We start from the raw sequence: 13,891 nt of genomic DNA, 5'->3' as shown, positions 1-13,891 counted from the left end.
AGTCATTTTGAACTCGCGGAAACCTCTTTGTTGCAGTGGTTTTCCGTCTTTTAGATCCATAGACCAGATGACACTGAGGCACTGTTTTTTTGTTTGTTTTTTTCGCATTTGACCTTTTCCGTTCGTCTCCTCACTCTCCTGCTCAGCCTGGAGGTTCTAGACTTGCCCTGTGGTCTCTGGAGCCTAGAGTTACTTTTACTGCAGGCTCATATTTAACAAACCACTACTACAACAACAATGATAAGTAAGTACATTTTATTTGTTTAGCACCTTTCACAGTCACAAAGTGCTTATATAAACACATAATTATACATTTGTGCAATGATACATGAAAAACACACTGGTCCTTTTCATTATACTGCAAAAGTATATACAGTATTTTCATAGTTTGGCCGGGGAGAAACTTGTATGTGATATTATTCATTATTTTAACACTGACAACTGCAAGGGGGGCGCTCTAAGGTGGTCTTGGACTTTATCAAATACATTTCCCCAAAAACTGCGAATTATATAAGTAGTTTTTTTCTTCTCTATTATGCACTTTTTAGCTGGTGCAACTTGTAGTCCGGAAAATACGGAATCCAAAATGACTTGAGAATATGAACCCTTCATTTTAATTTGTCAAGGTTAATTTACCTTCTAGTATTAAATGCATTTCTGGTTTTCCCTTCTTTCTTTTTTCAAATTATTGTATATTTCAATTGATTATTTCAGTGGGATGAGAATGTCTTTGTTTTCTTTTGATTGTCATAAAAGTTTGCTTAGAATAAACAGGACAAAGGTGTCTTTGAACCAGACGATGAGGGACGATCAGTAAATTAATCCAAACTACAACAAATCAAGGCTTTTATTCTGAATTCAACACATTTCAATCTATGGAATTGTGTTTTTGCAATGTATGTCTTTGCGGTTTGGGGGGATGAACAGCCTGCAGTATTATCTTGTGACTCTGACGCAAAAGTAATTATAACGCGGGTTGTTTGGCAAAAATCAATAGCAGAAAATGGACTCTGAAGTATTTCCTTTGAACAGCAGACGGTATCGATGTGGTATTTTCAGAACACAAAGCCCAGAGAACAGGACGAGGCTCGAGGGGAGTTACTACGACTTATACAGCCATCGTCATTCTGCTCTCTCACCTTTGTGAAAGATTAATAATGTGAACAATCCAAATAGTGGCACACAGCAAAACTCAATATTACTCAGCTCCATGAAGTTGAGACCAGACCAGGACCAGGACCAGCCCAGGACAAGGCCGGGACCAGGACCAAACCAGGACCAGGACCAAACCAGGACCAAACCAGGAGCAGGACCAATCCAGGACCAGGACCAAACCAGGACCAGGACCAAACCAGGAGCAGGACCAAACCAGGACCAAACCAGGACCAGGACCAAACCAGGACCAGGACCAAACCAGGACCAGACCAGGACCAGACCAGGACCGGGACCAGACCAGGACCAGGACCAAACCAGGACCAGACCAGGACCAGGACCAGGACCAGGACCAGGACCAGACCAGGACCAGGACCAAACCAGGACCAAACCAGGACCAAACCAGGACCAAACCAGGACCAAACCAGGACCAAACCAGGACCAAACCAGGACCAAACCAGGACCAGACCAGGACCAGACCAGGATCAGACCAGGACCATTTTTAAACCACACGCAGCTCATTTTTACTTCTTTAACCGTGTTCGAGCCACAAGGAGCCTCTTTTGTTGACTCAACATGATCTTTATAGTTTTCCTCTTTTGCAAACTGTTCATCGCATCAGCCAAAACAATGTGAAAAGTGAACCAATCCGCACCGTGGAAAAAAAATAACCTCTGGACGCAATTTGAAAATAGATCAATTCAATAAACTATGGACAAAATGGGACTCATTTGTATGCCACTTTATTACTTTATATCTGTTTTCTTTACTCACTGTGAGTTCTCTATGGCCTTGCCAAGCTGTTTTTTATTTTTTTGCAAATTTTATTTTTAATTAGATTTTCTATTTATTTAAGAGAAAAACATTCTTTGCATTGGTCAATTTGTTTTATGTATGTTTTGTTGTTTTATATTTAAAAATAAAAGTGAACAAAAGAGCCATGGAATGATCCAATAATGCTTTATATAGTCCATTGGTTTACTTTTATACTTGATTGGTTTACTTTTATATTTACTATATACAAGAATACCACAAAACAGAGCTATAGAGAGCAAATAAAATAAATGAAAACCAAAGTCATCCTGTCCAACATAAATGTCCCATCTAGTCCAACTTTTCAGACAAATCAGAATATAATTTTCTTGTCAATTTGGCGTCGTTTTTTTGTTTTAATTGGCGGTTTATAAAGCTTCCAAAGCAGTTTTTATATGTAGTTCTTGTGGTCACGAGCAACCGCAGACCTGATGAGCCCTGAGCAAGCTTTCAAACTTTTATTTTAATGTTATTTCTGAAAGTCTAGGAGAAAAATGAATGAGAAATATCACAGTTGGGCTGGGTTTATTGTGAAGCAATGACACAATTTTAAGGTCTTAAAATAAATAAATTCTGCCAAAGCCACGCCTTATTTTCCATGTTTATATTAAAGTGCACACATTAAATAACATGTTTGCTCTCACCCCATCTTTCCATTGCACCTGGAAGTGTGGCTATTTCCTTTTCGCACCGTAAATGAAGCTCGGCCACGCCCGTTCTTCTTCGGTCCGGGTTGTAATCGGAGCAGGTAGACGAGAAAGCGAGGTCACTGAATAAATCATACAAGGCATTTATTATTGAACGTAAACCGTCGGCGGATCCGAGTGTCCTGTAGCCTTGTTTCGGTTGAGACGACGTGTTTTTTTTTTGTTTTTTTTTTACATTTGTTATATTAAATGATTTGCTTTAACATCATTTGTCTTTACAACCATCCGGCCTGTTCAGTTCTAACAGTTTGATTGATCGATGTAATTGTGTCAACGGAACGGCACTGAACAAGCAGAAATTCAAGCATTTTCAGACATTTCGGGCCAACAATGTCCAGTTATTAGTCTAAAAACATTAATTACTGAATCCTGGACCTGATTCAACTGGTAATAAATTTTTTGCAAGATGTTTTTCATTGATTTTTATTGCTTTAAATATTTCATTTCGTTCTCCTTTACTGTATTTCACAAGACGATGTGCAATAACGTCCCAAAGCACCTGTGCAAAAGTCATATTATCAGTGCAGATAAAGCAAAAAAACGTTATTGTTATATAAATGACAGAATATATATATACACACGATGAATATTTACTTAAACAGCGCCATCATTCTTGACCAATTAATTCAATACATCTGCAAAACTACACAAAACAAGATTAATATGCTGATTTTTAGCCACTCAAACCGGGTACATTCCTGTTGTGAGTGGCACTCTCGTTGCAAGGTCAAATCCAGTCCCACTAAAATAAATGGACCAAACCCAGGATTATAACATGACCGAGCAATTCTACGCCAGGACTCAACTTCTGCTCCTCTTCCTCCTCCTTCTCTTCTTCCTCTTCCTCTTCCTCCTCCTCTTCATGTTGTGAGTGGCACTCTCGTTGCAAGGTCAAATCCAGTCCCACTAAACTAAATGGACCAAACCCAGGACTAAAACAGGACTCAACCTCTGTAAGATTCTGTTCTTAATCATTTGGGCGCTCAATCTCAATCAAAAATCAATATTAACTGGAGCAAAGCCGCTCATTTAAACCATGTACAACGGCTTTTAAAATAAATACGATGATTCTTTCTCTACGAGTTCACTTTTGAGGATGAGAAGGGTTTCAAATAATTATAATCAAGACTTTTTCTTTTTCGTTCATGATCGAGCAGCCTTTGTTTGTGTTGGCACTTCACACCGTCTGTTCTTGACTCTGATTTGTTTTATCATTGGAGCTACGAGGTCACGACTGCTGCACTGGAGTCTGATCAGGGCAAATTGGATTAGTCTCTACGGATGGATGTTACTTACAGAATCCATAGCATGCACAGGCTTAGGGAGAAGGAGAAAAAACATAGACTTGACGCTATTCTGTATCCTGCAACGTGTTCTTTAAGCTTTACACCCGGTTTGGAATGGGAAGTAATAATAAAAGAGTAAAAAACGCAGGTAATTAAGTACATTTATTTCATTCATACCTCTTTCATGGCTCACTTGTGAGTCGGTGTATAATCCTAGAGACTTTTATCTGTGGAAATGAGTGTATCTTGTGTGTTTTGGTTATTCTAAAGCCAGATTTTCCTCTAGTTTGTCTAAAGAAACAACAATATATTCCTTTCTTTACTGTTGGAAGGGCTCAAAGTGGTTAAAACTGGGACAATTCTTGAATAAAACTGGGACAAATCAATGGTTTTGGACACATCTGCCAGGACATGGGACACAGGGCGCAAAACTGGGACTGTCCCGGGTAAATAGGGACGTCTGGTCACCTTAAACTAAGTAAGACTGAGCGATTTAAGTGCACATTTTAAACTAATTTGAGAGAAGACTGAAAAACGATACAAAAAGCCTACGCCTGCAGAGGTCTAAAGTACTGCAGGGTTTGCACGCACATAAAGCAGTATTTTAAAGTTGTTTGTACGTTGTAATTTACACCTTTATTGACCTGTGCTGCTCTTGTTATTGTCACGTTAATCTGCGTTAACGCGTCACTTAAAATATGTGTTTTTTGGTAGAAGGTCTGTCCCCAGTTTATCTCATAAAATGTCATTGCTTCACAGAAAAGAAAAAAACTAAGATTAATATGATGCAAAAACAGATGATTCCCCTTTTTCTACCACAGTGCTTCTTTACGTTACAGCATAAAGTAGGAAATGGATGTCCTCAAAAAGCCCTGGAAATAGCAGATCTCCTCTGTTTGTCTGGTAAAGAACATTTTCTGAACTATTTCCTGTGACGTCAGATCATTAATTCCTCCTCTTATCTTTTCAATCTCTTGTAGCATTTCAGGATTACCCCTTTTCAGCGCGTGCGTTTCCCCAAGTAGTTTGCAAAAGTTGTATTTTGTGTCAAAATGCGACTGCTGTGCGCTTTCTAACAATGGAATGTTGGCGTGCTCGTGAACGCAGTGCTTTGACTGAGTTTTGGCGGCCATTTTCACTCCACCGTCTGAATAAAGTTGCTCCAAAGCGAATATTAACGCTGTGGCAAAGGGTTCATGAGCGCTAGGAACTATTTACACAGATTGAAAAGACTCTGCTTTGTGCCCGGGCTTGAATACATGAATAACAACATGAATAACAACATGAATAACAACATGAATAACGTCCCGTCTCTCTTTGCACGGTCCACTTCTCATAAAATGCTGCGCGGTCAGATTGTTTTCTGAGAAGCTCTTTACGGCCCTGTGGAGTCGATAGTGGTTTCCACAAGGCGCGCTAATTCACAGAGACACGGTGCATAATGGTCGCTTCACTCTGCAGCGCGCCGAGGATGCGACGGGGCATTTTCTGTCATGTCTCTGAAGGGCTGACGTTTAGAGAGCAAACGCGCTGGTAAAATAGCTTGAAATCAGACAAATAATCTTGTTTTAAATCAATTTGACTGGTTTATTCATTATGTATTTATAATAAGGCTGCTTTGAAATTTTAGACACTTCCAGATGGGAGACAAGTGCTTAATTGATTACACCTTAAGGACAATCCATGAATGGCCCTTGGACTCACAATATTAACACTGAATTAAAAAGTATGAGGTTGTCTTTGCTGCACAAATCTTTATTGAATATTATAGAGTGAGTAAATCATTTATTAAGAATGTACAATAGAATAATGATTTGACTGAACTCGGTCCTGGTCCCTGACTAGTCCACAGCTGAGTAAATGTTGTTTGCAGCCTCGTAGTTTGCATTTGAACCCTCTTTCCTGCCTTTAAATTAGCCTTCTTCTGGTTTACATTGCTTGGTAGTTATTATACAGCACGTTGCCAGGTCAGTGACTAAGACATAATTGAAAGCTTTGGGGGAAGGGAGAATATGCCAGGCACACGATCAAACAGAAAGCAGAGAACACTCATGTTGGCACCGAAAGTGGCATTTGCATTTCTTCAACAAGATAAACTGTGTGTTTTAGAGAACATAATCCTATTCAGATTCTAAACCGTTTCATCTTACTGAGCTTCAATTTAAATTTTATTAAAATAGTGTGCAGTGTAACATAATTATAATATTATGCTCTGAAACACTTTCATAAAGAATACATCGACCTTAATGTTAGCACCAAAGATGGTTTTCTTTTTGTTTGGGAAACAGCCTAATGCTTTTGAGAGTGAAACATGTAATCTTTATTACCCATAGTCTAGGACCAGATGTAGTGGGCAATTTGTCAAGATTTGTGTCAAAAATAGTTGGAACTCAAAACGCTACAGTCCCAAGAGCATCATTTTGTCTTCAAGAAGTAACTAAACATAATTTATTCTTCAAGTGTTTTACTTGACTGTGATTGGTTAAAGCCGCCTGTCACTATGCACCACTACACTCCACATCGGCAGGTGAAGTGCTGGAGAAATCCTACAACCGCCTCGGCCACAATTCACAAACATTTTATTTATTTATTTACTGACCTTTATTTAAAGCCTCTCTGAGATTTAGAATATTTTTTTCTGGGGCGTCCTGGCCCCAAAGGGGAGGAGCAACAGACGCGGGGAGAACATGCAAACTCGAGCGAGAGCTGTGCTACTGTGCTGCAAAAAGACCAGAAGAAAGACAGAGGCTTGTACAGGATTTACAAACTAAACGGGTTAGTTAAGCTATAGATGTGTTTTTGCATTGATTTTTTGCTCTTATTTGGGGAATAATTTAACCCTTGTGTTTACATAATTCACTGATATGAAATGTTGATTGCAGACAAATAAAATTGCAAAACTAATGATTTTCCCAACCTCTTCTCTGTAAATGCAGACCCAGGTTTCAGTTAAAGTTCAGTGTCAATTATGACCTTCTTAAATGTCTTTGTAAGTTCCTGTGATGGTTAAATATGTATTTTCGGGCGTTTGAAGTATCCGTCATCTCTCAAAACTCAGCTTTGCAACATTCGCAGACATCGACCCGAAGAAAACTGTCCTGTGAAACCCTGGCTCTTTTTTTTTTCATATTTGGCAACGTTACATGTGTCTGCATGTGATTAAACTGTCATATTTAAATTAAAAAGGGTCCAGTCTCACAAGGGAACTCATTGCTGCAAACGTTTCCCTGTCGATAGCATCACGTTTCACTAAAGTGCCCATTTCAATGTATAAGAGTAACCGGCCACATTAGAGGTATTCTGTTGATGTCGTTCTTACAGTAACACAACCATTGTACTGTTTACAGCAATTATCATGTGTCCTGAGAGTGAACCTACAGATTTGCACTTATCGCTCTCTCTCACTCAGTTACTTCATCTAGTCCACTTGGTGCAACACATTAATCAATGCAGAGTATTGATGATTCAGTAAAGAGGCGACTCCTGTGGCTCAGTTACATAACATAATGTGCCTTTTATGGACCACACTGTGTTGCTCCTGCACAATCATAACCACCATGGATGCTGGGATATGTCTCCTGCTCCGTGTAAACTCATTTTAAAGCCTCACTGTTGCATTGGTCCAAGTTTCAAACGTTTTTGTCCGAGACATTTTTGTACTTATTGACTGGTGACGGCTGGGTCAAGGCGGCTGGGTCAGGAGGGGGGGGGGAGTCATGCGGGTGAAGTAGGGTTACCTGGACACCCCCGCTGGGTCGCCTGCACCCGATGACCCCAGGTGTATCACTGAGGATGGGTCCAGGCCAGGGCTTCTTCTTCTTATTATTTTAATTTTTCCCCTTTTTCAGAACTGTAAGAATGGAAATTATATATACTTCCCTTCTTTTTTTCTTGTTTTATTGATTGATTTAAACAAAAAAAAATTCATCGATTTTCAATTAAATTAATCTAAAAAATAAAACCTTCCATACTGATTTCATAAACAACACAGACGCTTGCTATTTAACACAAAAAACAGTTGGATCTTCACAAACGCTGCTGTAATTGGCTGTAAACCTCTAAATTGAAACCACCCGACATTATTGACAATAGACATGACTGAATCTTGATTATTATTTGATTAATCACCCAGCAAAGTGCATCAGGAATGTTTTTGTTTGTGTGTTTTTAAGATACGGGTTGAATAATATCAGGGGCAGTATTGTGCGTATTGTATTGAGTATTTTCCTTTTTGTTTGTTTTTTGTGTCTTCGTTAATTGTGCAAAAAGGCTAATTAAACAGGACACGCTTCAAAACTCCATGGTCATATTATAGAGTGAAAAGGAGGTTCATACTAGTTTCCATTGGCAACACATTTCTCCCACTTCACCTGTTGATGCAGAAGAAGCACCACCATCTGTGAAGAGTGAATAGAAATAAGAATAGCTGCAAAAAACAAAGAAACATATCCATAAAAAAACATGCCTGACCAGCCATGTCCATTCTAAAGACAAATATTATTCATAAATGACTGTCAAAATGTGTGGTTTTGTCAGATCACGCAACACATTTGAACACATTTAATCATGAAGCAGATCGTTTGACTCGTGTCACTCCACTCTCCACGTCCTCAACGGGGCGGGTCACGTCCCCGCGTTGCCACGAGGCCATCTGGTGACGCGGCGCGAGCGCAAATGCCAGAGAAAACAACAAAGCAACAACTTAATCTGGCGTAATCTGGCTCAGCAACAGCAAACCCACTCTATGCAATCCGTGAACGTGACTACTACTGCGCGGTTACCTTGGAAACAACAAGAGCTCTCTCCCCCAATAAAAAATAAATAATAAAATAAAAAATAAAAAAAGAAGAAGAAAACGGCTGCAGTTTGATATTTGGGGTCGAATGGTCACAGCCTTTTACGCACGGGAGTGTCTACAGAGCCGCGGCGCGTAAACATCCCAAACGCGGCCCCCCCCCCCACGTGCCACCGTTAATCTTTGAGACAGAGATGAGTGTATGTGGCGGGGGGGGGGGGTGACAGATGACGTGTGTGGAAGAGCCTCATGTGCGCGGACGCGTCGGGTGCGTAAAAGGCGGCGCGGCGCGGACGCGGGAGGCTCAGGCCAGGCGCGGGTGCTGAGGAGGCGTGGGCGTGGTTTTGCCTCCTGGAGGATGATGATGATGATGATGCCAACCGAACTGAAAACGGGGCACCTCGCATCCCGCACGAGCCAATCAGGAGCGAGGGGGGGACGGTGAAGGCGATGTCATCTCCCCAGTGAATCCCGCGCTGTTGCGTTAAAGCCGCAGCCGGGATCAGTCCTCTTCTCACCGCGCGCGGGCTGCGTCTCTCACCGCACATCACGTTCTGCCGCGTCTAGATATAATAATCATCATAACAATCCGCCACCATCTGCGGCCATGTCGGACTCGGAGGACATGACGGAGTTCGCCAGCATCGTGGAGCGGATCGAGCGGGGCGAGGTGAGTGGCGGTGCGGGTGTGACAGCGGCGCTCCGGGCGTCAGAGCGCGCGCGGGGGAAGCGGCCTGGACACGCTGGCACGCGCTCGACATCACGCCAAAAAAGGTGCATCATTCCACGCGGGGAATTACATCATGCAGGAGTTATTAATAGCACTGTAACGCTGACACACAATCGGCGCGTTTGAGTCCGGAATGGTTTTTGGACTGAGCTGTTGTGGTTTGTGGGGTATTCTGAGTTTTGAATGAATTTGCCTATTTCTGGTTCTGATTCTGTTGGAGGCCTATTTCTGCTGTTATAACTGTTTCCACGAGGTTGCATTGTATTTGTCATCGTTCTTTTATATTAAGTATAATGAACAGTAGAATTGTGGCTACTTTAAAACGTGCTAGTTACAGAGTACTAAATGCATTCAAATGTAAAATGTGTTTAGTAATGTAACTCGATAAATGGGCCAGTCTGTGTTATGAATACTTAGCATGCTTTTAATTTGAGTTCCATTATATTATAGTGTAAAAACTCGACAGTAGAATGCATTTGTTTTGCATTTATTATACTTAAAACGGGGAAAAGCTCCCTCACAAGAGCAGTGTTTTCTGTTTTTCTCTCTAATGCGGTGCAGTTTTGAAGCCTAAACTCCACGATGAAAGACCACAATGCATTCCTTTGATTTTATTCTGAATACCATCAAATGAAGGCGTAGCTGCACTTGAATACAATGCCATTTCAGTTTTGGGAGATCAAACCGACGACTATGTCTTTGCATGTTCTCAGTGAAAATGCGCTCATGCTGTGTCATGATCATGAATCTAGAGCTCTGGATTCCTGGTCCAGCTGGCACTGAAACGACCCTTAAATAAATGATGTAACTTGTTCCATTGAACGTATAAACCTTCAATACTGTCAACACCATTTTAAATATCTGCTTTGGATTACAACAAATGGAAAATTGTGACATAATTTAATAGTGTCAAATTGTCTTTCTTTTTTTCTTTTCTGTGTGTGGGTCCAAGGACTGTACGTCTTTAGTCATTTAGTTGATTAATTGGTCAATGGAGTCTTAGTTTACCACATTTTTATTAGTCAACTAAGCATTTTGTTATAAGGATTTAGAAAGGAGTTGATTTTGTACAGTTTAATCTGTCTTTCTACTTATGAAGCTGCTGTTTACTCATACGTCTTTGTCTATGTAGTAGTTTTTGCCCGAGATACGAATACTTTTTAAAGCTTTTGCCAGCGCCACGCCCCCTTTTAGCTGATTAATCAATTGTCAGGGCATGTCTTTAGTTGACCACAGCCTTAGTGGGTTCCTGCTGGTCCTAATCCAGTTTTATATAAGAATATCTCATAGAAAGCAGCAACTGAATGTGCATAAAAAGGTAGGAATACACACAGCTCACAGAGCACATTTTCCTCTATCAGTCGACTATATTAACATAACAATTAACATTATTTTATGTACATCGCCCAATTTCAAATCCAAACTACACCTGTGAAAAAAGTACATTCTTAAGTGTAATCTTTATCACTCCTCCTCCACTTTGACGTTTGCAATCTGTTAGAGGAGAATATCCCATATAGTTATCTGCCCATGTTCTTTTGTGTGTCAGGTCATCGTAGCTGCAGAGAACTCGGCACTTGTTCTATAAATAGTAAATAAACGTGAATGTGAAGAGTTGAATTAGCAGCCTGAATGGCTTGGTCCCTGCTGCAGGCTGAAGTCAGTCTGGGCTGCAGTATGTGGAGCAGCTGTGGGCAGTGACATGGCTCCGGTATATGAGGTGTATGTGCTCATTTCTGCCTATAGGGGACATTACTCACGAGACATGATTTTGCATCACATGGATACTAAGGATGTAACAATAACCAAAAATACGTGACATCGTATTCAGGCCCTCTCCAGGTGGGTGGGGAGTCCTTGCCCCAAGTGGAGGAGTTCAAGTATCTCAGGGTCTTGTTCACAAGTGAGGGAAGGATGGAGCGTGAGATCGACAGTTGGATGCAGTCGCTGCATCGGACCGTTGTGGTGAAGAAGGAGCTGAGTCGAGAGGCAAAGCCGGTCAATCTACATTCCTGCCCTCACCTATGGTCATGAGCTTTGGGTAATGACCAAAAGGACAAGATTGCGGATACAAGCGGTCGAAATGTTCCTCCACCAGGTGGCTTGGTGCTCCCTTAGAGATAGGGTCAGTAGCTCAATCACATGGGAGGAGCTTGGAGTAGAGTGGAGGAGCAGCACATTGAGAGGAGCCAGCTGAGGTGGCTCGGGCATCTGTTCTGGATGCCTCCTGGGTGCTCACCTGGGGAGGTGTTTTGGGCTCCCCCCAGAGAAGCTGGAAGGAGGAGCTGGAAGAAGTGTCTGGGGTGAGGGAAGTCTGGGAGTCCCTGCTTAGACTGCTGACCCCACGACTTGGCCTCGGGTAAGCGGAAGAAGATAGATGGATATTCATGGGTTTCAGCGTCTTCTTCTATGCAACATACTTTCCCATTCGAAAGATATATTTTGTTTTAAATTGTTCATCTTTATGGCAATGGTCCCAATTTCTGAAAAGTCTCTGTCACAATATATGAAATTATAAACTTCTTGTTTAACAGCAGCAGCTAAAAGATCATGATCCTTTGCTCCATTTCTCTGCAGACAACGTGAAGATATAACTTTTATCAAGACGTTGTATGCAGTAATGTGCTGAAAAGTCAGAGCATTTTAAAAGAAAATAACATATCCACTTGGCTTGATATAGCTTCAAAATATTGCAATAATGATAATACTATTGTACCATGAGATGAATATTGTGATGACATCGTATGAGATGTGTTTATTGCCACATCTTTAAAGGATACAGTAAAAAGGGAAAGAGCTTGAATTCCACTCCGATCACCAAGAATCACTCACTCCTTCTCTTCATAAAAAGTGTCTCGTCGAAGGACCCAATTGCAGCATAGTCAGAGCTGTCATTTATCAGTATGTCAGTGTGTGATTGGCGGGGGAGATGCCTTTTTGGCGTGAGTGACTAATGCACTAGAATCACTTTGAGAGGCTTGTAAAGGTCAATATAAAACTCCGGGTTTGACTTGGAGCAAATCAAATTTAATATTTCAATATGTTCACACGTTCAGTTCAACCAGGTTGTGTTTTTCACTGTATTTTTGCATCTTTTCTTGAGCCATCTTATCTGTTAATGTGCCTGTAAACAAAAAGCTTCTTTACATGTAACACTTGCCAATAGACACTGTCGATATCATCTATGTCACATTTAAGCTTTACGATTATTGTGAGAAAACTACAGAATCATTCTATATTTACTTAATTTCCTCAAATATCTGACCACTAGATGTATCGAATGTACTGAATGATGAACAGTGAGATAAAAAGCACTTTACATGACTTACTTTGCACACTCTATTGCAATCCAACCGTAATTGCAATGTGATTCTTATATTTCTCCCTCTCAAAATGTTAATAATCCTGGGGTTGTTTACATTGAGCCCTCTGAGCCTATTGACAATCACAATACTTGTCAAAAATCAAACATTTTTTAAAATTATGCAGGCCTAATTTACTTTCATTGCTAATTTATATTTTGACCTGTTTGCTCAGAATTATGACTTAACTGAATAATCTTGACACCCGGATTTATGACCTACAACCAACCAATCAAAACTGACCCCCAAGCCAATGACTCCATGTAGGCAGTCTCATTTGTATTTATTTAACCTTTATTTAACCAGGAGAACCTCATTTAGTTAAAACAAATATAAAAAATAAATAAAAATAAAAATGAAAATGAAAATAAAAATAAAAATGAAAATGAAAATGAAAATGAAAATGAAAATGAAAATGAAAATGAAAATGAAAATGAAAATGAAAATGAAAATGAAAATGAAAATGAAAATGAAAATAAATTAATAATAATTATTTAAAGAGTAGAAAATCAGCAAAGGCATAAATAAATGGATAAATAGATAAATAGATAAATAGATAAAGAGATAAATAGATAAATAGATAAATAGATAAATAGATAAATAGATAAATAAATAAATAAATAAAGTGAGACCAGATTTTCAGATTTTAGTTCATGCGATGAAGAAGATGCACCAAAACTAAAATAATTTTTACCCAAGACAGTTTTCCTCTAGGACAGACATGAGGCTTTGAGATCTCAGGTTGTTTTGAGTATTGTCATAATATTATTGAGGGAGCGGTCCTAGCATGGCTTTATAAATGAAGAGGCACAAGTTTTTCAGTCTGCGCAAAGACAAAGATGTCAAACCAATGTGAGAGTTTTTTTTATTCATCTCAAATCTCCTAGCTTCATGGTACACAGCATCTAAAGCGTGTAATGCCTGAGATGATGGATGCGTGTATAAAACATCTCCACAGTCTAAAATAGGCAAAAAGGAGCAATCACAAGCTTCTTTTTGAGGCCGCTCATGGCATTGGAATGATCAAGGTTAGCGTTCAGATTCTA

General features: G+C 40.1%; 1 protein-coding gene across 2 annotated transcripts in view; it reads left to right on the top strand.

The window, feature by feature from the left end:
• Positions 1–9,354: 9,354 nt before the first annotated feature.
• The window catches only part of trim36 (tripartite motif containing 36), a 34,571-nt gene continuing 30,034 nt past the window's right edge, over positions 9,355–13,891 (top strand). For both annotated transcript variants that reach the window (XM_072433257.1, XM_072433258.1), the window contains exon 1: positions 9,355–9,423. In XM_072433257.1, the coding sequence (XP_072289358.1) occupies positions 9,361–9,423 (63 nt within the window). In that variant the 5' untranslated portion in view covers positions 9,355–9,360. The remainder of the gene's footprint in view (positions 9,424–13,891) is intronic.

This window comes from Eucyclogobius newberryi, unplaced genomic scaffold, assembly GCF_026437365.1.
Source record: "Eucyclogobius newberryi isolate DKJ021-1_F unplaced genomic scaffold, fEucNew1.0.hap1 SCAF_6, whole genome shotgun sequence".
Classification (NCBI taxonomy): Eukaryota; Metazoa; Chordata; class Actinopteri; order Gobiiformes; family Gobiidae; genus Eucyclogobius; species Eucyclogobius newberryi.
This window is presented reverse-complemented; position numbering and strand designations above follow the sequence as displayed.